A 23588-nucleotide genomic window follows, 5' to 3' on the forward strand; every position below is an offset into this window, starting at 1 on the left:
TGTGTATGTATATATTCTGAGCTTATGTAAGATCTCAGATGTTTGTTTAGACGTTGGGTTTACCTGAGCCTCATACGCTGTCAAACACCTAATGGAAAATGAACTGGGTGAACCGTTTGAAGCTTTAGGGAGGTCATTACAGAGACCCATTGATTTCCATGACAGGCTGAAAATATATCAAAATCCCTTCTTCAACTTATAATTAAACTTTTAATGATTTGCTGGCTCATCGTCCACAGGCTGACAATTACAGCAAAATCAATGTTATGTTTTAGAATAACATTATGTTGAACCGCTGCGGGTCTTGGAAGAGGTCCAGTCGTTTACTCTGATGAGAGATGGAGGTTAATTAGATTAGAAATAGCAAGACTTACACAACATGCTGTCCGCTCGCCTGTCTGTTTATCTGTTCGTTTAACTCACTTGTCCATATTTTTCTTTCTGTTCTTCAAGTTTTTGGTTTATTTTGTTGATTTGTCAGTCTGTTATCTGTATTTTCATCATTAACAATTCCAAACCTGTTTTACTTTTATAATTTATTTTGGTCGTTTTCCCCATAAGACTACAATGAGGGTCTGAAGCTTTCAGAAAGCAAGTCTTTTTTTATTTTAGTAACATGGTGTATTTAATAAGAGTGCATTAATGCCCGCTTGCATTTTCAGTGACTTTAAGGGAAAGAACTACAATCCCATGAAGCATTGTGATTGACATAAATTAAAATTAACGGGTAAATGTAAAACTATTAAATTAAAGTGGTTTTAAGTATTTTGAGAGTGTAGGGAGACTGACTCAATTATGTCATTCCCTGCATGCTCTTTTGTCACAATTTGGCTGCTGTAACTTGAAATGTTCTTTACAGCATCATGGGTATTGTAGTTTTTCACTACAACTGCAGCTATCAAACTTCATTGCTTAAAAAAATAAGTTGAAATAATGTGAACTGATGACTTCAACTACAGTATAAACCATCGATTAACAACCTTGTAGCTCACAACAGGTCTGTCTTTAAAGGTTTAAAAGTTTTTGTTAAAATCATTTTCCCTAAAACGAATCCGAAGAACCCGAATGTTGCTCTTTTCTTCACAGGACTCTGTCATCGTTCCTGAGTACAGGAGTGGTTGTTGCAGTAATCATGACAGCATTGCCGTTCTGGATCGGACCGCTGTCCTTCTCTGGACTTGTCATCTTCCTCTTCCTCTCTCTGCCTCTCGTCACATCACAGACGCCATCACTCCCAGCGACCTTTGACCCTGAGTCTGCGCCCTCTCTGCCTGAAGAGTGCCGGAGAAAAATGCACCCCGTTACCTCCTACACAGGTGGGTGTAAAATACCGCTCTCTCCTGCCCTTTCCATCCTCGCATTTGAAGCCAAAGGTTAAAACGATAAGCCTTTGAATAATTTTTTTCTTGAACATCTCAGTAATAATGGTCGAGCTAGTAGAAACTGCTTGTGAGTCTTACATAGCCAAACGTCCACATTATAGCTATATCAGAAGAGACCATCTAACTGAAACCAGAGACGGGATAAAAACAGTCAAATGAAAGGGAGAAATCACATTGCTTATTATGATGGCTGTAAGAGCCTTTTTGAAAAAGACATCACTTGCATTTATTATTAAATGTGCATTAGCTAGACCATACTTATTCAGCAGGGATGCATTAGATTAGTGACAGTACAGACATTACAATGTTACAAAAGATTTCCATTTTAAATAAATGCTGTACTGTTGAACTTTCTGTTCATCAGAGAATCCTGAAATTAAAAAAAAAAATGTATCAGTGTTTTCACAAAAATGTGAAGCAGCACGACTGTTTTCGACACTGATACAAAAATAAATATTAGCATATTTGAATGATTTCTGAAGGATCATGTGACGCTGAAGACTGGAGGAATGATGCTGAAAATATAGCTTTGCATCACAGAAATAAATTAAATTTTATAGTATATTCAAATAAAATTTTAATAATATTACACAATAGTTTTTATTATATTTTTGATCAAATAATGTAGCCTTGTTGAGCAGAAGACGCTTCTTTTAAAACATTTTTAAAAATCTTACAGACTTTTAAACAGTAGTGTAGCATGATTAGGGGTAAAGAAGTTAATTACACCATTTTTGTCAGATATTATTGTTTCTGTGATACGTTATTGAAACATTGACAAACCTTGGATAGATGGCCACCAAGTGAACCAACTTGCTTACAGGGACATTGCTGACATGTAAAACAACAAACCAACTCCATTTGTTGCACTTATGACACATGTATTTGCTTGTTTTGAGGAAACTTTTGCCATTTTTATGTGCAGTATGCATCAGCCCGTCCATTAATGGCCTGTTTCTGGTCCAAGGTATGTTTTCATCTGAGACTAGTTAACTGCCAGCAGCCTTTCATTGGTACCTGTCTGTGTTTAACAGTTTTAATCATATGCTGGCCAGATGTTTAAGGTTAACACAGCTGTGTGTACGATCAGGAGTATGTGCTCACGCCATGCAGTTTCTAATATCACACACTAATCGACACAGTCTGCTCTGTTAGTATGCGAGGCTGTGTTTATATTGTCCTCTGTTATAGAAGTGTTCGTGAACTGCAGTAGTAGAAGAAGCTGCTGTTCATGAAAGACATTGAGAGAGTGATTTTGCTTATAGAGAGAGATTCAGGAGCATTTGTTTTTTTAAGTGTGAAACACTGAGGATGTAGTCGTCTGTTTTAGGGCGATAACGACCCTGATTTACAGCAGCGCTTGCTTCAGCACTGTTTGGAGAACTAAATGGGCTCCTTACTCAATGTTTCTTTTCTCTTGAGCCGAACAGCTCCTGAAATATCTGATCATTTCATCATTAGTCACTGTTTACTTTTTGCCACTAAAACGTTTTCAGACATTTAAATCACACAATTTCATTTGTTCTGCTGACTTCCGCCAAACTTAAGCCTGGTTCACGCAGGATTTTCACCACGATTTTGCCATCTTAGATCATTTTTTTGGAAATCATCACCAAAAAATAAAAAATATGTCATTTACTCACCTTCATGTTCCAGTGTTGGTAACCAGTTTTGATTCCTACTTACTTCTATTGTATGGCCAAACAATACAATGGAAGCCAATAGGTACGGAAACTGCTATTATGTTCCACAGAAGAAAAAAGTCTTCTATAGTTTAGGGATATTTTGACATGAAAGACAGTCCATGTTGCACAATCTGTCTCGACTTTTACGCAAGATTTCACTAGGCCCATATCGTGCAATTTGACAATGCTCTCCTTCAAAACACCTTTTGGCCAAACAGAGTGTTTCTAATTGGCTAAATGTTCTGATTGGCCAATCAGCACAGTCTGCTTCAGTGCTTCAGTCTGCTGTTTATGTAGTGGACAGGACATTTTACGTGTGTTTTTCTAAAATAACTTCTAAGCACCTTTAAGTGATGAAATACCTTTTATGTCCACTGCATCTTCTCCTTCTTCTCCAGCAAGCAGCAGCCAATGGCATTGTCTTCACTGATGTTTACTGACGTCAAGATGTTTGGCAGTAGACACTCACATCACGAAATGATTTTACGCAGTTCATTATTTTGAAAAGAAGTAGTGTAACTGGCAGGACACCCCAGAAAACTAATTTTGCAAAGGTTGTATTTAAAGTTTCACAAGTTTTACAAGAATTTGCAGTCTATTCCTTCACCTCCTCTCTGTCTTTCTGTATGAGAGTTGTGTTGTGGCTGATGTTGTGACTGGGTTTCGAGAGCATCACACCTCATTAATGGTCCAACGTGTGTGGTTTGGACTCCCAACCCTTGCTTTCTCTTTCTCTGTGGCTGTTTCTCTTAAACAGGACAACATATATTAAGTATCTTCACACATACGGCTGGAGTGCACCAGGTTGCCAGCAGTTGTTCCTGCCTCTGAATGCATTAACGTAGTTGGTGGGCTGTGAAACGTGCCATTGTTTTTAAAAATCTAATCATACACTACTGTGCAAAAGTTTGGGGTCAGCTAGATTTAAAAAAAAGAAATTAATTATTTTGTTTTGCTTGTATGCATTAAATAGATCAAACGGGACCGTAAAAGCATTCACAATGTTGAAAAAGATTTTCATAAAAATGCAATTTTATTACTTTCTGTTCATCAAAAAATCCTGAAAAAATGTATTGTGTGTCAAAATTAAGCAAAATTAAATTAAGCAGCAAATCAGCATATTAGAATGATTTCTGAAGGATCATGTGACACTGAAGACTGGAGTAATGATGCTGAAAATACAGCTTTGATCACAGGAATAAATTACATTTTAAAATATATTCACATAGAAAACCGTTATTTTAAATTGTACAAATATTTCACAATTAAACTGTTTTTACTGTATTTTTGGTCAAATCAGTGCAGCCTTGAAATATTAAAAAGTGTATAAATTGCATAAGTGCATAATGCATGGACAAGATAATTAATGCATGAATCAAACTCACTTAGACAGTTCCTGACACGGTTACTAAACATCTACGCTGTATGTGTGCAGAGACAAATCATACAGAACAGTGAAGTCGCTCAGCAACATGAAGAGTATCGCATAAGACGAATGCCAGTAGTCACATCACAGTGGTCTTCATTTGAGTTCACTTTTGGGATTTTTCTCAATTTGTGGTATTACAAGCCGTGAAACCGGCAGCTAAACAGCAGATTAAATGTGTTGGCTGTCTAAATGTCACCTGTAACTCTTTTCTGCCATAGCTTTGACCCCGTGGCTGTCCTCTTTCTCTCTGCCTGGAGTGAATGACTACTCACCGCTTGCACTCGACCTCACCAGGAACCAGCTGATAGTGGGAGCCAGGTAACACACACACACACACACACCGAAGTATAAGCCCAGCTGAGCCTGTCAAACCTAAAGCACCTCTCTCTGTGTAGGAATCATCTCTTCCGGTTGAGTTTGAGCAACGTCTCTCTCCTGCAGGTAGGACGTCACTTGCCCTCTTTCTCTCTTTATTCTCCTTCCCATCTGTCCATCCAATCATCTTGACGTCTCTAGAAATGCAGAGCCAGCACTGCCCATTTAATTCATCCCATGCCAGACATACACTTAGACTCAGTCTTTTATTATGATTGCCCACATGTTTGAATTTGCTGACGTACAGAAGCAGAAATTCCCAACAAATCAAACACACACATACACACATTCAGTAGCATCTGGTATTGTGCAGATGTGTGAAAAGCATTGACTTCCAAGACAGCTGCGTCATGTTCAGCATCCTGATTTGAGCTCCTCTCCTCTGAATCTCTTGAAAGGAGGAACCAAACTATTTTTGCAAGTTCATCATAAATTAATGATATCATTTTATTTTTTACTTTATTCCATGTTATTTATTTATGTATTTATTCATTAAAAAAATGAAAATGTCATAATTTGCTTATCCTTCTGTAGAGTCTGTTTTGTGCATAAGAATCAGATAAGGCATTTTTGGTACCAGGGCTATAATAAAAAAAATATTTTAATGTATTTATTTAAAATATTTTCTTTAATCCTCTAATTATTGTGTATGTTTGGGACCAGGGTAATAATAAAAATCTATACGTTTTGTTTTAGTTTTAGTTTAATTTCTTAACAGAATAATTTAAAAAAACTAATTCTGCCATTGTTTGCTCATCCTTCAGAGTATGTTTTGTTGGAAAATGGTTATGGAAAAACTTTCTGACTCTTTTTGGTGCAAGATATCTTCACTAGCACTGCAGATCAAATAAAGTGTAGAAGATGATCCGTTCAATATGCAGACGTCTGTACGTTTGTCTGCTGCCGCAGATTGTCTGTGTTTGAGGTGAGGAGCTGCTGTAGACAGCAATCTCATCTGGGAGTGGGTTTAAATTGGCCTTGTTTGTCTTGAAGGATGATTCGAGACCACCTCTGCACTTAGCGTGTGGTGGGAACGCTGAGATTGTGTTGTGCTTGCGTGACAAGCCTGTTGAAAGCTTTGAGCACTTGTGTGATATCTAAGAGTGACTTTGCTGCTGGCGTTTGTGGAAGACCCTGCTGGTGAACCCTCTAAACGTTCACCGTAACCCTGAGAGGGGTGACGCCTTGGAGGCAGATCTCACAAGAATCTGTCAGAATCCGGTGATATAGGGTGACTTCATGACCCTGTGTCCACAAGAGTGACCCACAGTCACCCCTCGAGCAAACACACACACACACACACACACACACACACACACACACACACAGCAGTATGACAAACTCCTCACTGTGCACCTCTACATCCCTGTTCTGAAAAATTCTTTTAGAATGTACATATTTCACTTACATCATGTAGATCAATGGATATTTGCAGGAACCAAAGATACAATTTTGACAATTTGTCCATCATTAATGAATGTCATTTACAGTCCGTCTTAAATCATCATTCATTTTGTGGTGCAAATGACATAAAAAATTAAAATAAATAAAAAGGCAGACATTTTCAGTTTATTTAACTTTATAAAAAAAAAATATATATATTTTTTAAATTCAAAGGTGATTTAGTCATCTTGGTAAACACCTTAGGAAGCAAGTATGCAAACTTTTGAAAAAAATCTTTTAGGGACAAACTTGTTGGTTATGGTAGATATTATGCTAAAAAACAGCTGAAATTTGGTTAAAAAAACGATGAGATCGTTTTCACACAATAAATATTTAAAAGTTTATTTCATTCTTTGTTCTGATTATAATAAAATTAAAAATATCATTATTCATATTTTTAGGTTGGATTTTCATTTCAAGATTGAACGTTTGATTCTGGGACAAGGCTAATAATAAAAGCTATACATTTGAGTTTTGTTGTTTTGTTTTGTTTCGTTTCATTTAGTTTAGTTTTGCAAAATTCACCACCCTGAGACATCAAAAGTGCCTGATGTATCACTTGGATATGAAAAATTATAAATATCCAGTGATACGAAGACCTTAACTGCTTAAAATTAAAGAAGCTGCATTGAAGCTGTGTGTAATTTCTCAGCCATTAGCATCACAAAATGGTATAATGACTGTTTTGAAAACTTGCCACTTTTTGATTACTCAGCCATACCGAACTCACCCCATTGGCTATTCGACATTGAGATTCAGTAAAGTTACACACACCAGCCACATCAGTCAATATATGAAAGATATGATAATGAGATGTTTGGATCTGTTGCATCTCATGTCAATGATTTATTATATCTGTCTCGAAAGCGTTCTGGTTTAATGATGGTTCTGGTCAGGACCAGGCCGCAGAGAGAGGGCAGATAAGAGCGTTTAGCTGAGGTCAAATGACCGTGCCTGGATGAGCAGATCTTGAATGTGTTGGAGAAAAAACACAACCCTTCAACATCCAGAGGTGACACAAGTCTGACCCTCACAGATCTTCTCAGGGTGAATCCTGCTTTTCAACCGATGACTGCAGAGGCACGGTTAGATTGATGATTGCTTTCTAAACCCTTGCACTCTCTCTCTTTGTTTCTCCGTCTTTCTCTTAAACAAGAAGCATGAAATGTAGTTTGCAAAAGTCAAGTGAACAGATGCAGTTTGTCAGAACGTGTGTCAGCTCCTTCTGCAGACGAGTGTGTGCTCATCAGAAGCGCCTGCTGCTTTTCAAGAGTGCAGAAGCACAGATTTTACTCATCAATCGCAAAATATGCTCTACAATCCGTTTTCTTTTTATATTAGTGTATGCAATGTTGTGCCTAAAACTTCTTAAGCTACCACTAAACAGTGAAGGCACTTAAAGAAAATAATTGATCATGCTCAGAACAGCATTTTAACAATATTCACAAATGGCAATAGGAGCCAGATTATGTTTTTACATTAGAGACTGTCAGTCATGTATCACTTTAATTATTGCCAGATTGTTGTTTTTGAATTAAGCTCAAATTGAACATTAAGCTCCATCAAAATAAACTCTTAAAGTTTTAATGGGGCTCTTTATTATAATTTTAGTTTTTGTAATTCCCTTTTTTGTATCCTCACTTGTGACTTTCATTGAACTGTCATTACTGTAATAAAGTCACTATATTATAGTAAACTACACTGCATTGCATTTAAAGCTGCATAATTCAACACAGAACTAAGTACTATGTACATTTTCTCTACAGTTTAAATAATATATCTTTATTTTTTCTCTTTACAGTAATGATACATTTTTGCTTTGTCATTTAGCATATTTTTATCCAAAAATGTTTTATTTTTTTTAAAAGAAAGTTTAAAAAAAAAGTTTTTTCTGCTCACCAAGGCTACATTTATTTGGTCAAAAATACAGTAAAAACTGTAAAATTGTGAAATATTATGCAAATTTAAAGTAACGGTTTTCTATTGTAATATATGTTAAAATGTAATTTATTGCTGTGATGCAAAGCTGTATTTTCAGCATCATTACTCCAGTCTTCAGTGTCACATGATCCTTCAGAAATCTTTCTAATATGCTGATTTACTTAAGAATTAATTATTATTTTTTAATGTTGAGAACAGTTGTTCTGCTTCATATTTTGGTGTAAAACATGATACCATTTTTTCAGGATTATTTAATGATTAAAAAGTTCAAACAAATAGCATTTATTTGTAATGACTTTACTGTAACTTTTGATCAACTTAATGTGTCCTTGATGAATTATAGTAATTTATAAAAAACAAAACTAATCCTACCTACCTTTGAACTATATAGTCTATATTTAGATTTTAGGGTGACGTTCTGCCCAGTTCAATAGTGTGAGTTTGATCATCTAGATCTGGCTGTGCTTATGTTTGTCGTAAAGCATCCCTCAGCACAGACGTTAATCTGTGAAGAGCTCTGTGTTTTATCTGTGACCTTTCCACTCCTCTCACTCCATTCAGGCTCTGCTGGATCCTCACATTTCTTCAGCTGATGCCTTCAATAAGGGTCACATTCAATACAAAATCATGCTTTATTATTTCGTTCTATAGTGTGTGTGTGTGTGTGTGTGTGTGACTCTGGCCTACATCATTATTTTAGAGCCAAATGACAACACAGATAAACATGACAAAGCAGACTGTGAAAGGAGAGGGAGGGACAAGGAACAAAAGAGAGGAAGAATGTCTAAAACCAGTGAAACAACACATTCAAGGGTTTTCGTTTCAGATAAGGGAACCAATGCCATTTGGACAAACCATCCAGTGTTCCCTAATTAAATGTCACACAGTTGCTATAGAGCTATAGAATCTTATGCAGAAAAACTTTCCGCCGTCTTTTTGTCTTCTATTGTTGTGTGTTTCGTATCTTCTTCACATTAACCCTTTGATGCCCACGCTATGAAAACCCCTTCTAATGCACAACATGGGTCTAAAATGACCCGTATTCATTTTCTATATTATTTCATGCTTCGCTGGGCATTTTCTTGTTTTATCTTTTTGAAATCAGCTTATTTTAGTATTTAATTTTCCCTGATCTATGAACTCCATGATCCATGAATATTCAAAATATATTTGTACAATGACCACAAATTAATATTTAGATTTTTTCACTAGGTTTTGTGTTACTACATCAAGTTTACACACATGGGTCAAAAATGACAAGCATGAAAATGCAAGCATGAAAAAACTAAAGAATAAAGACATTTTGTTAAAATAATTATTTTAGCAGTTATTTAGACCAACACATTTAACACTTTAAATATGTTTAGACAGAAACCTTGTATGTCCAAAACCATTGCTTTTCAGAAACACTGACAGACATAAAGGGTGACCAATAGCACTTATATATGACAAAAAATACAAATATGGAGATACAAGGTTTCTGCCTGACAGCAATGATATATACTTTTATATAATATATTATTTTGACTATTATTTTGTTGACCTAGCTAACATTAGGTCAAATAGAATATGTCAACAACAAGCTAGTTAGTAGTATTGGACATTTCAAGGTCAAGGTAACCTTAGCCTAAAGCTCAAATATTATGTCCAGTTATCTTCCACAGTATATCAAATATTTGCTGTGGTAATAAATGATAAAATAAGACTAAATGCATCAATTATACAAAAGCAGCCACGTTGAGTTGTGAAATGTGGGGCAGGTGAATAGATTTCTGCAGTAAATATGTTCCTATTTACAAAAAAATAGCAAATAATCAAATGTTTCTCTATGGGTCATTTTTGACCCATGTGTGTAAAAGTGATGTAGAAATACAAAAACTGTGTTTTTTTATAAAGTGAAGAAAGGGAAAATAAACAGTGATTTGTGGAAATCAAAAACAAGATATTTAATGAATACCTGGAATAATTAATTATAAAATGCATTTCTTTTAAAGATTCAGCAAAGAAACACTCATCCATGACTGAAATAACACAGAAAATGAATACTTTAGACCCATGTAGTGCATCAAAGGGTTAAGGAAAGAAGCTGACTGAATGGAAGAGCTTCCCATGACTGAATATCTTTCACAGTTTTAGCTCATTGACTTATTCTGCCTCCTAATCATAATAACAAGAAAGGTTTAGGTTTGTTGTCATGGCTTTTTAAGGTAAAAGGCATGTCGATATTTGCACTTTACAGAAGGAGTTTCAGGGAGTTCATTTAAATAATAATAATAATTCATTACATTTATATAGCGCTTTTCTGCTTTTCTAAGCGCTCTACATTGTGAGGGGTGGTGTCTCCTCGTCCACCACCAGTGTGCAGCATCCACCTGGATGATGCGACGGCAGCCATAGTGCGCCAGAACGCCCACCACACACCAGCTTACTGGTGGAGAGGAGACAGAGTGATGAAGCCAATCAGTGTAAGGGGATGATTAGGAGGCCATGATGGTCAGAGACCAATGGGGAAATTTGGCCAGGATGCCGAGGTCACACCTCTACTCTTTTCGAAAGACATCCTGGGATTTTTAATGACCACAGAGAGTCAGGACCTCGGTTTAACGTCTCATCCGAAAGACGGTGCTTTTTGACAGTATAGTGTCCCCGTCACTATACTGGGGCGTTAGGACCCACACAGACCGCAGGGTGAGCACCCCCTGCTGGCCTCACTAACACCTCTTCCAACAGCAACCTAGTTTTCCCAGGAGGTCTCCCATCCAGGTACTGACCAGGCTCAACTATGCTTAGCTTCAGTAGGCAACCAGTCTTGGGCTACAGGGTGATATGGCTGTGGGCTGTGGTCTGTATCATAAATGAACAGGTTGAAGTAAACAATTTACAGATTTGTTTGAATCATCTTCGTGTGATCTTTTACAATTTTTGTTGTGATTCTGACACATCACAGTTTTACTCTCAAACATGGAGTGATGAATGTGTTGTGAATCAGTTCAGTTGAATCATTAAAAAGATTCCTTTGCAGGAAAGCTTTTAAGTATGTCTGGCAGCTGAAACCTTCCCTATGTAGTCTACACTAAAATGGTGCTATGTAGCACTAAAAGTGGTTCTTGGCTCGTAATCATATGGGAACCACTTTTAGTGCTATAGCACCATATCTTTAAAGGTGCTATACAGCACATTTGTCAAATGGTGCTATATAGAACCATAAGAGGTGCCATATTGCACTGTATTTCTTCAACAAAAATGGTGCTAAACAGCACCTATAGTGGTTCTTTGGCTCGTAAAGACCCAAAGGGGCTTAACAGGTTCTTTGTATGCAGTGGTGCTATATAGCACCTTATTCACCCCAAAGAACCACCGAAGAACCATATAGGAGCTTAAGAGGTTCTGTATATGATAGCGGTGCTATATAGCCCCTCAATCATGCAAAAGAACCGGTGAGGAACCGGTGAAGAACCACTGAAGCACCAAGATTTGGTGCTATGATAACGAGCCGAACAATCACTTTTATCAAAATTTTTGTTTTGAGTGAATACACAGGCAAAGCTGCATCTTCATCTTGAGTTGTGAGTGTAATAGAGTTGTAACATTGCTACAAAAATGATGAAACTGAAATGCATTTGACATTTTAAAGTGCTGTACTTAAAATAAAACCATAAAAAATATAAAAATAAAGAAAACTGAAATAAACAACAACAAAAAAAAACGTATTTTATTTCAGCTGGGTTCGAAAGCAATATTTCCTATTTTTATTTAGTTTTACTTGATGTACTTAACAGAGATCTTTTTGTTAATACTAAAACTATATAAAAAGAAACCTTCATTAGTTTAAATAAAAACATTAACTGAAATAAAATATATACAAAAATTAATTCTACTAGTTCCTAACACAACATTTCTCATTTTCATTTAGTTTAACTTTTAGACAGTTATTTTTTTTTTATTTTTTTTTAATTACAGTGACATTAACTAACATCAACAGGAAAACAAAATATTAAAAAACTAATTAAAATATTAATAAAATCTATAATAGTATATAACTGATATGAAAATAACACTGTTACTTAAACTAAAACTCAAATAAAAATAGCTAAATTTACACATTAAAAAACAGCAACTTATAAAAATGACAAAAACACAACAAATTTACTAACATTTTAAGCAAATAATTAAAACAGAAAATACAAAAAATATTCAAAATATTAAACTAAATATGTAAAATATTAGAGCTAGACTCAAAATATTTAAAAAATAATAGTATCTTAGTGATACTAAAATGACATGGTTCATGCTTTTCTGATGTTGGTCTATTGTTACATGACAAGCAGGTAAACAAATATCTAAAATCATTTTTTGAATTATTTTAAAATGGTTTATTTATTTGAATTAATTATTAGTTTTTTATCAACTCGTGAACCCCTTCTGTTCCCTCATGAATCTCAGAGTAGATGGATGCATGGGATGCATGTCTTGATAGCTTAACTTCTAACCGTGATGTTAATTGGCTGTTAATTGCAGGCCACAGAGTGGGCTGTAGACGAGAGCACCAGGAGGTCCTGCCAGAGCAAAGGAAAGACAGAGGTGAGAGACAAACACTGGGATGTGGAGAGCTCTGTGACTGAATGTACTGCATGTTATAGAGTGCACCAGTAGGGTTCTGGAAGTAAACTGTAATGTGTGTGAAATCAAATGTTTCCTCTCTCTCAGGATGAGTGTCAGAACTATGTCCGTGTCCTCCTGTTGAACGGCAGTCGTCTGTTCACCTGCGGCACTAATGCATTCATGCCCATCTGTACGACTCGCCCTGTTACGGACATCTCCAGCGTCCTGGAGTCCATCAGCGGTGTGGCCCGCTGTCCCTACGACCCTCGACACAACTCTACAGCCATGATAACTGAGAGTGGAGAAGTCTACGCAGCTACAGTGACTGATTTCTCTAGCCGCGACCCCATTATTTACCGCAGTCTGGGGAACATGCCGCCCCTGCGGACCGCACAGTACAACTCCAAATGGCTCAATGGTACAGCAGGACAACACACAACTTATCAATGAATCTGAAAAATCATGTAAAGAATATGTTTAGGTCATATTTTACATTAAAATCAAAATAACATTAAATTGTTTTGTTTAAAGAAAATCGAACACATTTTAGGATCTTTACGATTTTTTTTACTTGCTTTAATTTCTACATTTATATTTGTGCATTAAAAGAAATATCAACTAATTGTATGTAATGAAGTATCAAAATATTGTGTTAGAAAATAAGAATTAAACACAAACACAAGCGTTAAACATCTGGATATATTGTTTATACTTTAAACATGTTGCATATTTAATTACATATATTACATTACAGCATATTTTTTACTATGACGACATTTATTTTTAAATAAAAAAACATTATATTAGCTTTTTTTATTCATGCAGAAATACTGTATTTCTAAATACTACATTTTTTCTAAATACTGTATTTAGAAAATTCAACAATGAAACATGACACAAATTAAATAAACTCAAAAGTTAAGCATGGATACATTTTTTATTATAAATGTTATATTATGAATTATTATAAATACAACATTTGTACTGTAATAATAAATAATTTTAAATAAAAACCCATCATTAAAATTCATGCATTGTGTATTGTATTTTTCACTGTGATAAAAAAAGAAAAAAATCTGTATTACAGTGACTAGAATCACATGTGAGAACAAAAAATGTGAAGGATTTTGAGGGAAATAATATCATAATTCAAATAACATTATAAATATTCCTTATAATTATATTTAAGGTATTATATTTTGTCATGTCACTGATATCCAGCTTCTTCCATCCCTTCATCTCTACAGAACCTCACTTTGTCTCTGCATACGAGGTGGGCCGCTTCACGTACCTCTTTCTGAGAGAGAACGCAGTAGAGCAGGACTGTGGGAAGACGGTCTTCTCTCGTGTGGCCCGCGTGTGTCAGAATGACATTGGTGGTCGTTTCCTGCTGGAAGACACATGGACCACCTTCATGAAGGCTCGACTCAACTGTTCCCGCTCTGGAGATGTTCCCTTCTACTACCATGAGCTGCAGAGCAGCTTCTACCTCCCTGAGCAAGATCTCATCTATGGAGTCTTCACCACCAACGTGTGAGTGGATGCTTCATGAAGTAGTGAACAGTCTCATTAGGCCAGAGCAGGATTTGCTACAAAATAAAAATTCCGATTAATAATGTCTTGTAAGCGCGACGTAAGTTTAAAATAACTGTTTTCTATTTGAATATATTATAAAATGAAATTTATTCTAGTGATCAAAGCTGAGTTTTCTTGTCACATGATCCTTCAGTGATTTTATTCCAAGCACATTTTGTTTTACGTGGATATTGGAACACGAGTGAAGTACAAAGCCTGGTTCAGCCTACATAATAAATCATAGTTTGGCATCCAAATACATCGCAAATATGGAAACATTTGGATTTGTGCCGAATGAGAGGCTATGAGAGCTCAATGTCGGTTTGTGTTTCGGTTTCGCTTTAAATTAATTTATCCTGGTTTGTCGTTTATATAGCCTCTTATATTTTCCTTGTTCTGTTCTGAGTACCATTAAATTTAAATGTTTATTGTGGAGTGAGGTGGACTAAAATAGCATATAGTCTAGTTATGTATGTAGTTTTTCTAATGTTTATAAACATTTCACTTTATTTACTGGTATTTCTGAATGTAATAATAAAATGTGACTTAGCTGTTTTTCTCGCAAAAACTATTTTATTTTATATTTGTAGCATATTTTTAACCATGCAGCAAACTAAGTTATTTTTATGGGCTTTTATGCCTTTTTTTATTAGGATAGGTCAGTAGGGAGATGACAGGAAAGCATTAGGTGGAGAGAGGGGAACGGGATTGGCAAAGGACCTCAAAACGGGAATAACTAACTGTATAAATCAGTCAAAACTCTTACTGTCAGTTAACGGTTAATTGGTTAATCGGTTAGTATGAGCATCCCTAGACACAGCATTTATGGGAGGAGAATATTAAACTAAAACATGCAAGGTTATTTCCTGAGGTTTGCGGGGGTCAATTTGCTGCTATTTGTGCCGTTCAACTTCCAAAAAAGCATATCGGAAATCGCTTTGTGCTTGATATGGCTGCCTTAGTTGCTAATTTGCTTGGTCATTGGTCAAATGATCTGGCTCCATCTGTGTTCTTTAATTTGCACATTGTCAGTAGATCACCAGCTGAATTTGCCCTCTTTAGTAAATCAAGCTCTTAAAATCTTACCGACCCCTAACTTTTGAACACTACTGTTTTTCTATTAAGATTTTGATTTAGAATGTGCAGCACCACACCATCTTTCACTTCTTCCTCTCATTCACAGGAACAGCATTGCTGCATCAGCAGTGTGTGCGTTTAACCTCAGTGCCATCACGCAGGCCTTTAATGGACCCTTTCGCTATCAGGAGAACCCTCGGACCAGCTGGCTTTCCACTCCCAACCCCATCCCAAATTTTCAGGTGAAGGAAATGAACTGCTGCAGCTTTACTTTTACCCTGAAGCCAACTCACAATTTTATTCAAGACGTTTAGATTTACTGTTTCTCTAATGTGCAGTTCTCTGGCTCTAACGTCCTCTTTCTCTGTGACAGTGCGGGACAGTGAATGATTCAGGTCCGGGCTGTAATCTAACAGAACGCAGTCTTCAAGACGCCCAGCGGCTCTTCCTCATGAGCGAGGTGGTTCAGCCCATCTCCACGGATCCTCTGGTCATGCAAGACAACATCCGTTTCTCTAAACTGGCTGTGGACATTGTTCAGGGGAGAGACACGCTCTACCATGTCATGTACATCGGCACAGGTCAGGAAGGAAAAGAGTTTAACATTCCCACTTTTATCCTCCAATGACGTGCACTGTGGTTCTAATAGTTTTCTTTCTTTGACCAATCAGAGTATGGCACCATCATCAAGGCCTTATCCACAACTAATAAGAGTCTGCATGGATGTTACTTGGAAGAGATGAACATTCTCCCAGAAAACTTGCAGGAACCAATCCTGAACTTGCGGATTCTGCACAGCGATAGGTCGCTTTTCGTGGGACTTCCCAGCAGAGTGCTGAAGATCCCTCTGGAGAGATGCTCTAACTACAAAACCGACCAGTGAGTCGCACACATGCACGCATCATCCAGGACATGCACTTTAGTTGACTAGGCATTATGAATAATAGTCTAGTAGTTTTCTAAAATGAGGTCTCAGCAAAGCTGCATTTATTTGATCAAATATACAATAATATTGTGATATATTATTTTAATTTAAAATAGATGTTCTCTTTCAATATATTGTAAAATGTAATTTATTCCTGTGATCAAAGCTGAATTTTCAGCATCATTACTCCAGTCTTCAGTGTCACATGATCCTTCAGAAATTATTCTAATATGCTGATTTACTGCTCAAGAAACATTTCTGATTATTATCAATGTTGAAAACAGTTGTGCTGCTTAATATTTTGTTGTGAACTATCATACATTTTTGAAAGTTTGTAATATTTTATGTCTTTACTGTCACTTTTTTGCTGCGTCCTTACTTAATGAAAGTATTAGCATCTTTTTTTAAATAAAATCAACTTTTGAACGGTGGTGCATTTTCACAGAAATTAACTGATTGAACCAGATTTGCCAAAATTATAATAGATTTTTAAAAAGTGGTAACAAGTGACTTCTTTGGAGCTGAATGCAATAAGATTTTCAACTTCTGTGAATAGAACACCAACATATATCCAAAATATATAATGCATGCGTCACTCCTCAAAAAAAAAAAGGACTGCATTTACATTACAGTTGTAATTAGTTCTCAGATATTTGGAGATATTTGGAGTATGGTTATTTGGTGTTATAGAAATACAAATGTATTATTATTGTCAATGGTGAAATCCGTTGTGCTGCTTAATAATTAGACACGGGTTTTCTCCGAATTCTTTGATGAATCAAGTTTCTTTAATGCTACTTTTGATCAGTTTAATGCATCCTTGCTGAAGAAGCTGATATTCATTTCTTGAAAAAAAAATCATACTGACCCTAAACCTTTGAAAGGTAGTGTAATTTCACAGAAATGACCTGGTACCAGATTCCTGAGAAGTATAATAGGCTACTAAAAGACTGAAAAAATGGCAGAGAAAAAATGATTTCTTTGGTTCTAAATGCAGCAAGATTTTCAATGCCCACATCTTGAAGAATAATTGTGTCAGACTCATTGACAACAGACTCCTGAGGTCAGAGCGTCCTAAACATGAACAGGATTGAACTGTCACATTCACACTCTTATCAGTACAGAACTCCTTAAGCCTCGAAATTTCTGGATCCCGCTTGCCATGATTTTGACAATGAGTACCAATTCACACATGATAGTGAAATGCACAGTTGCTGTTAAATTACAGCGAAGGCTGATTACAGCACATGTCCTTCTGAGTTACTAATGCCCTTGGAGTCAGACAGGAAATGAAGCTCAAGGAGATGAAGTGAATGACAGTACTTATGAGCAGTCGCAGATATTATTATCTCATAAATCCTACGCCACTGGCCGAGAGGCGGACAAATGATAAACTAGGTCATTTTAAAAAATCGCTGCATCCTGTTCTCCACCGCTGCTATGAATAGAACACCTATAAATTGTCGAACGTCATTAAAAATATATAATGCATGCGTCACTTCTTGCAGGAAGCGACTGCATTTATATTCAAGATGTACTGTAATTCATAAAATAATGGCCTCCAAATGGATGAATTGGGCTGGATTTGTAAGAGCTTTGTGCAAGTTTGTTCCCTAATACGTGGTAAATTGAGTTATAAAATCAAGCAAAAATATATTTGTTTGGATCTGCTAAACGCCTTTGAGAGCTCCACTTAACACCGTATTTAAAATGCACCATATAGTAGAGATGTTTGCAGCATGTCACATCAGAATGTGATCTGTCAGAGGCACATATGTGCTTATGATTCGAGGGTGTTGGTAATTGCTTTAGAGGTAGGAGAGGGTCTTTATGTGAGGAACATGATCCTCAGACTCTCTTCCTGACTTCCTGCCGCAGATGTTGTTGCACAAACACTCGGTTTGATGTTACAAGCTGTTATGGGATGTGATGGAGCTGTGTTTGCGAAGCCGCTCGGTGTTTAGCATGCCTATGCAATGGAAAAAAGTCATTTCATTGCATATTCTCCCCCACGCACACATACACCCAGGTGGCGTGTAAAGGTCAAATCTCACAAGATGTTGCAAATAGCTCTAATTATTTTATACTAGTTCTCATCTATAGAGTTTGATGGACCTGCAAGTGTTTAGTCATGTCATTATAATTTTATATAACCTTTAATGTATGTAAATTTATTCTCTTTATGCATCTCTAGCACATTTGCAGTTTTCTAATGTTGCCAGTGTTTATTAAACGGATGTTTAGTTGTTAGTGGGATGCTGAGACACATTGTTATATTTGATTTGGGAGTAAAATATGAGTTTATGCAGGGCTTAATGTTGTGAAATATTGTTGCAAATTAAAATAGCTATTTTCTATTGTAACATATTTTAAAATGTAATTTATTCCTGTGATGCAAAGCTGAATTACTCCAGTCTTAAGAATCAATTTGGATTATTATGATAGTTGAAAACAGCTTTGCTGATTAACACTTTTGTGGAAACCAGGATGCTTTTTTTCAGGATTATTTGATTAAGAGGAAGTTTGAAAGAACTGCATTTATTGAAATCTTTTGTAACATTATTTATATATATATATATATATATATATATATATATATATATAAACAACAACAACAAAGGCCCCAAACTTGTGAACACTGGTTAATATTTGATTGTATGCATGTGCTTGTAATTTACTGGTAATTTGCATTGTTTGCTTTTTCATACTTTGTCCTTCTTAAGAATGACACATCATTAAAATTCTGAAACATGCTCTTGAATTAATCACACAGTCTCACTCCACTGAACCCAAAGGACGCAAGAAGAAAATGATAAGTCTGCTATCTCTAATAAATCACCAGAGGTGATGTTGTTTATCTCCCAGAGCAGGATTTGAGTTTATTGTGTCTTCTCTGTAGTTACTGTAACAGTCAGATCATATCACGCTCTGATCAGATGCTTAGATTATATTTACACTTCAGCTCAGTCTCTGACTTTGATCTTAATATAATAAATCTAAGTGATGTTTAGATTATAGACAAAATTTGCACAACGTTCCCTTGAGATTTAGTGATCAGTGTGAGAAGGATGGTATTAGTTTTAATATTTATTGCACTGAGATTTATTCTTCAGTTATTAAGGTCTGCAATATTCTGTAGAATTCAATTTCTGTCCAATCTCTCCTCTCGTTTTTCTGTTTTGACATTAAGAAGTTCTGATGAGCGGACGGGACACTTTTTATGCTGGTATTTATTAAGACCTTGTCATTGATGTGTGATTTTGTGATCGTAGGGATTGTCTGGGTGCCAGGGATCCATACTGCGGCTGGGACCGGAAACAGAAGCGCTGTACGACGATTGAGAACAGTTCCAACATGAGCCAGTGGAGCCAAGACATCATAAAGTGCCCTGTAAGACACACTTTCAGACAATATCATCACACATGAAATAAAAATCACAAATTTCATCTCTTTATTATTTTAGGTGTTTCTTCAATACAGAAGTGAGATTAAATAGAGAGTAAATGGAGATTTTTGATTAAGTCTCCTGTAACTTTGATTATCATCTTTAGCAAAAGACCCTCTGTTCTGTTCTTTTCTATATTCTATTTTATTATTTTCTGTACTAATCTATAATTTTCTATTCTATTCTATTATATTCTGTATTGTTCTGTACCGTATGCTTGTATTCTGTTCTGTTCTGTTGTAATCCATTCTGTTTTGTTCTATTCACTTCTAAATTCTGTTCTATTCTATATTATTTTTTGTTCTGTTCTATTCTGTACACTGCAGTTATTTTTGTTTGTGATTAATTTTTCTATGTGATTCTGTTCTGTTCTATTCTGTATGCTTCTATTCTTTTCTGATCTGTATTCTATTTTATTCTTTTTTATACTAATATATAATTTTCTGTTCTCCTGTTCTGTTCTGTTCTATTGTTATATTCCGTTATATTCTATTCTGCTTTGTTATATTTGGTTTTCTATTGTATTAATTTATTTTCTATACTAATCTTTAATTTTCTATTCTATTCTACAGGTGCATCTCAAAAAATTAGAATATCGTGAAAAAGTTTTTTTTTTTTTTGGTAACTTATTTCAAAAAGTGAAACTTTCATATTTTTTAGATTCATTACATCTGAAGTAAAACGTTTTTAAAAAATGTTGTTTTAATTTTGATGATTAGACCTTACAGCTCATGAAAGTCAAAAATATTAGAATATTTACATTTGAGTTTCAATAAATGACCCCCCCCCTACAGTATAAATTCTGTGTATGTCTTGTTCTTTGAAACCACAATAATGGAGAAGACTGCTGACTTGGCAATGATCCAGAAGACGAACATTGACGCCCTCCACAAAGAGGGTAAGTCACAGAGGGTCATTACTGAAAGGTGTGGCTGTTTACAGAGTGCTGTATCAAAGCATATTAGATGCAAAGTTGACTGGAAGGAAGACTTTGGGTAGGAAAAGGTGCACAAGCAACAGGGATGACTGCAAGCTTGAGAATACTGTCAAGCAAAGCTGATTCAAACACTTGGGAGAGCTTCACAAGGAGTGGACTGAAGCTGGAGTCAGTGCATCAAGAGTCTCCACGCTCAGACGTTTTCAGGAAAAGGGCTACCAAGCCACTTCTGAAACAGAAACAATGTCAGAAGCATCTTACCTGGGCTAAAGAGAAAAAGAACTGGACTGTTGCCCAAACCAGGAGATTTTGGAGAACCTTATACTTCCATCTGCTAACAAGCATTATGGAGATGCTTATTTCCTTTTCCAGCAGGACTTTAGCACCTGCTCACACTGCCAAAACCACTTCCAAGTGCTTTGCTGATATTCCTGTGCTTGATTAGCCAGCCAACATGCCTGACCTGAACCCCGCATGGAATCTATGAGATATTTTCAAGAGAAAGATGAGAAACAGTCAATCCAATAATCCAGATGAGCCGAAGGCTTAATAGTGCCTCAGCAGAGCCACAGGCTGATCGCTTCCATGCCATTCCTCACTGATGCTGGAGTTTGTGCTAAAGGAGCCCCGACCAAGCATTGAGTGCAGAAATGAACTTACTTTAAACAACTTGAACTTTTCTGTTTAGCAAATCCTTTTTTTGATTGATCTTAGGAAATATTCTAATATTTTGAGATACTGGATTTTTGACTTTTATGAGCTGAAAGCTCTAATCATCAAAATCAAAACAAAAAACCTTTTGAAATGTTTTACTTGACATGTAATGAATCTAGAAAATATGAAAGTTTCACTTTTTGAAATGTAAAAAAAAAACTTTTTCACGATATTCAAATTTTTTTGAGATGCACCTGTATACTGAATCTGTATGCTTGTATTCTGTTCTGTTCTATTCTGCACAACTCTATTCTGTTCCATATTCTGTTTTATTCTATTATGTTTATTCTGTTCTACTCTACATTACGCTACTCTATTCTGTATCATTTTATTTGAGTACACCAGAAATCTCCTATGATTTTTTTGAGCTGGTCGTGAAGAATCAAATTTCTGATGAAGAGCCTTGAAACAGAGCCTGACGGCTGACCCAGCTGATCCGAACCCTTCGTCTGACAATGTCAATTACACGCTGGTGTTCTGCACGATGGTTGGCCAATGTCACTCCTGTTCCTTCTTGACACTTCATTAGGTCCATAATTAGACATCACAAATTTCCTATTAACTCTGATGGTTGATATCCTCCGAGGAGCAATAATAAACAAACCTCATTTTCTACAACGTTGTGGAAGCTTTGGATTTGTCCCAAATTGCATACTAATATTATGCATTAAAAGTACTTGCTATTATGCTAATGGGAAAAAAAACTGTTGTTTCCATAGTAATAGCTTTAAGTTGAGACAGTGAGTAGGAGTACTTTTCTCAAACATTTGCAGAATGTATTGGTTCCATAGTTATGGCGCAAGTCAACACTAAGTTACAACATGCACAGTATGCACTACTAAATATTTGTGATTTGCAACATTAAGCATATAAACAAAACATGTACGGAAGATTCTAGTCAGAATTAACATGAGATAAACAGTGGACTCATTTGATTGCATTGGAGTTCATGTTATGCACGAAAAACTTTCTTTTAGCATTATATAATGATGATGACATTTACATTTTAAGAGAAAGAACATTATGTGAATGTGGGTGTTGTGCTGCTACTGTCTCTATAAATCATACAGTATAACCTATAAGAGATTTTACTGTATTATATTTAGTTATGGTAACATTACAGCATTACTATTAGTATTTGTATTATTAATGTTAATGTATTTAGTATCATGAGTTAAACATGGTCAATATTTCTACAGCATTTAATATTTATAAATATTAATTTATAAATGTACTGTTGTTCATTTTTATTTTATAATGCAACATTTATTTATATATAATGCAAACATTAACATTAACCAAGATCATTTCTGTTTGTTGTGTTAATTAATGCAAACTTTTGCAACCTTGCCTAGTGCCCTGATTCATTTTACATGCAGTTCCTGAATATTATTCACATATTTAAATATGCTATTTATGACTATTTATTTAACTTTTTTGTGTCTCATTGGGAATGCAATTTATCACTGCTGCTACACAAAAACTGAAACAACATCCAGCTGAAGTAAAATCCACATTTTTTTTACACTGTTTATTAGGGATGTAACGATATCAAAATCTCACAATACGATAATATCGCATATGAAGTCCACGATACAATATTTATTGCAATATTTAAAAAAAACACAAACGAAGAAGTGTTTACAGTTTTAAAGGCTGCATAAACATCATTATGCGACTACAAATTACTTGGGAAACTATGGAAAACTTACGACAAATTTACAAATGAAGTACCAAGTTAACTACAAACTAACTAATAGTTATTGCCCTGCTTCCACAGCAGAACTGATGATTTCTTGAGCTTCCTCCTCATTGATAGGCTGTAGCTGAATATCTGAGCCGCAGGGTATCAGAGGAAGCTGAAGGGGAGTGTTATTTTATAAATTCATAGAAGGGCAAACTGATAAGCATTACATTAACAATTTTTTGTCATGCATCAGGGAAAAACCCTCAGTTGACCTTTTTGATTATACCGTTGAAGTACAGTGAAAGTTGATGCAGGTCTCGAATTTTCTTTTGCTATTAATTTTAATAACATTTGAGCGCTTCTGTGGTCTG

At 35.6% G+C, this 23588-nt stretch overlaps 1 protein-coding gene across 1 annotated transcript in view; it reads left to right on the forward strand.

The window, feature by feature from the left end:
* The window catches only part of LOC306844911 (semaphorin-5B-like), a 58223-nt gene that overhangs the window by 24850 nt on the left and 9785 nt on the right, over nucleotides 1-23588 (forward strand). The window contains exons 3-12 of the mRNA XM_079377348.1: nucleotides 1087-1316; nucleotides 4715-4814; nucleotides 4892-4937; nucleotides 12774-12836; nucleotides 12963-13275; nucleotides 14105-14390; nucleotides 15616-15751; nucleotides 15883-16090; nucleotides 16181-16388; nucleotides 19707-19824. Of these exons, the coding sequence (XP_079233474.1) occupies nucleotides 1133-1316; nucleotides 4715-4814; nucleotides 4892-4937; nucleotides 12774-12836; nucleotides 12963-13275; nucleotides 14105-14390; nucleotides 15616-15751; nucleotides 15883-16090; nucleotides 16181-16388; nucleotides 19707-19824 (1662 nt within the window). The 5' untranslated portion in view covers nucleotides 1087-1132. The remainder of the gene's footprint in view (nucleotides 1-1086; nucleotides 1317-4714; nucleotides 4815-4891; nucleotides 4938-12773; nucleotides 12837-12962; nucleotides 13276-14104; nucleotides 14391-15615; nucleotides 15752-15882; nucleotides 16091-16180; nucleotides 16389-19706; nucleotides 19825-23588) is intronic.

This window comes from Barbus barbus (assembly GCF_936440315.1).
Source record: "Barbus barbus genome assembly, chromosome: 25".
NCBI classification, from domain to species: Eukaryota; Metazoa; Chordata; class Actinopteri; order Cypriniformes; family Cyprinidae; genus Barbus; species Barbus barbus.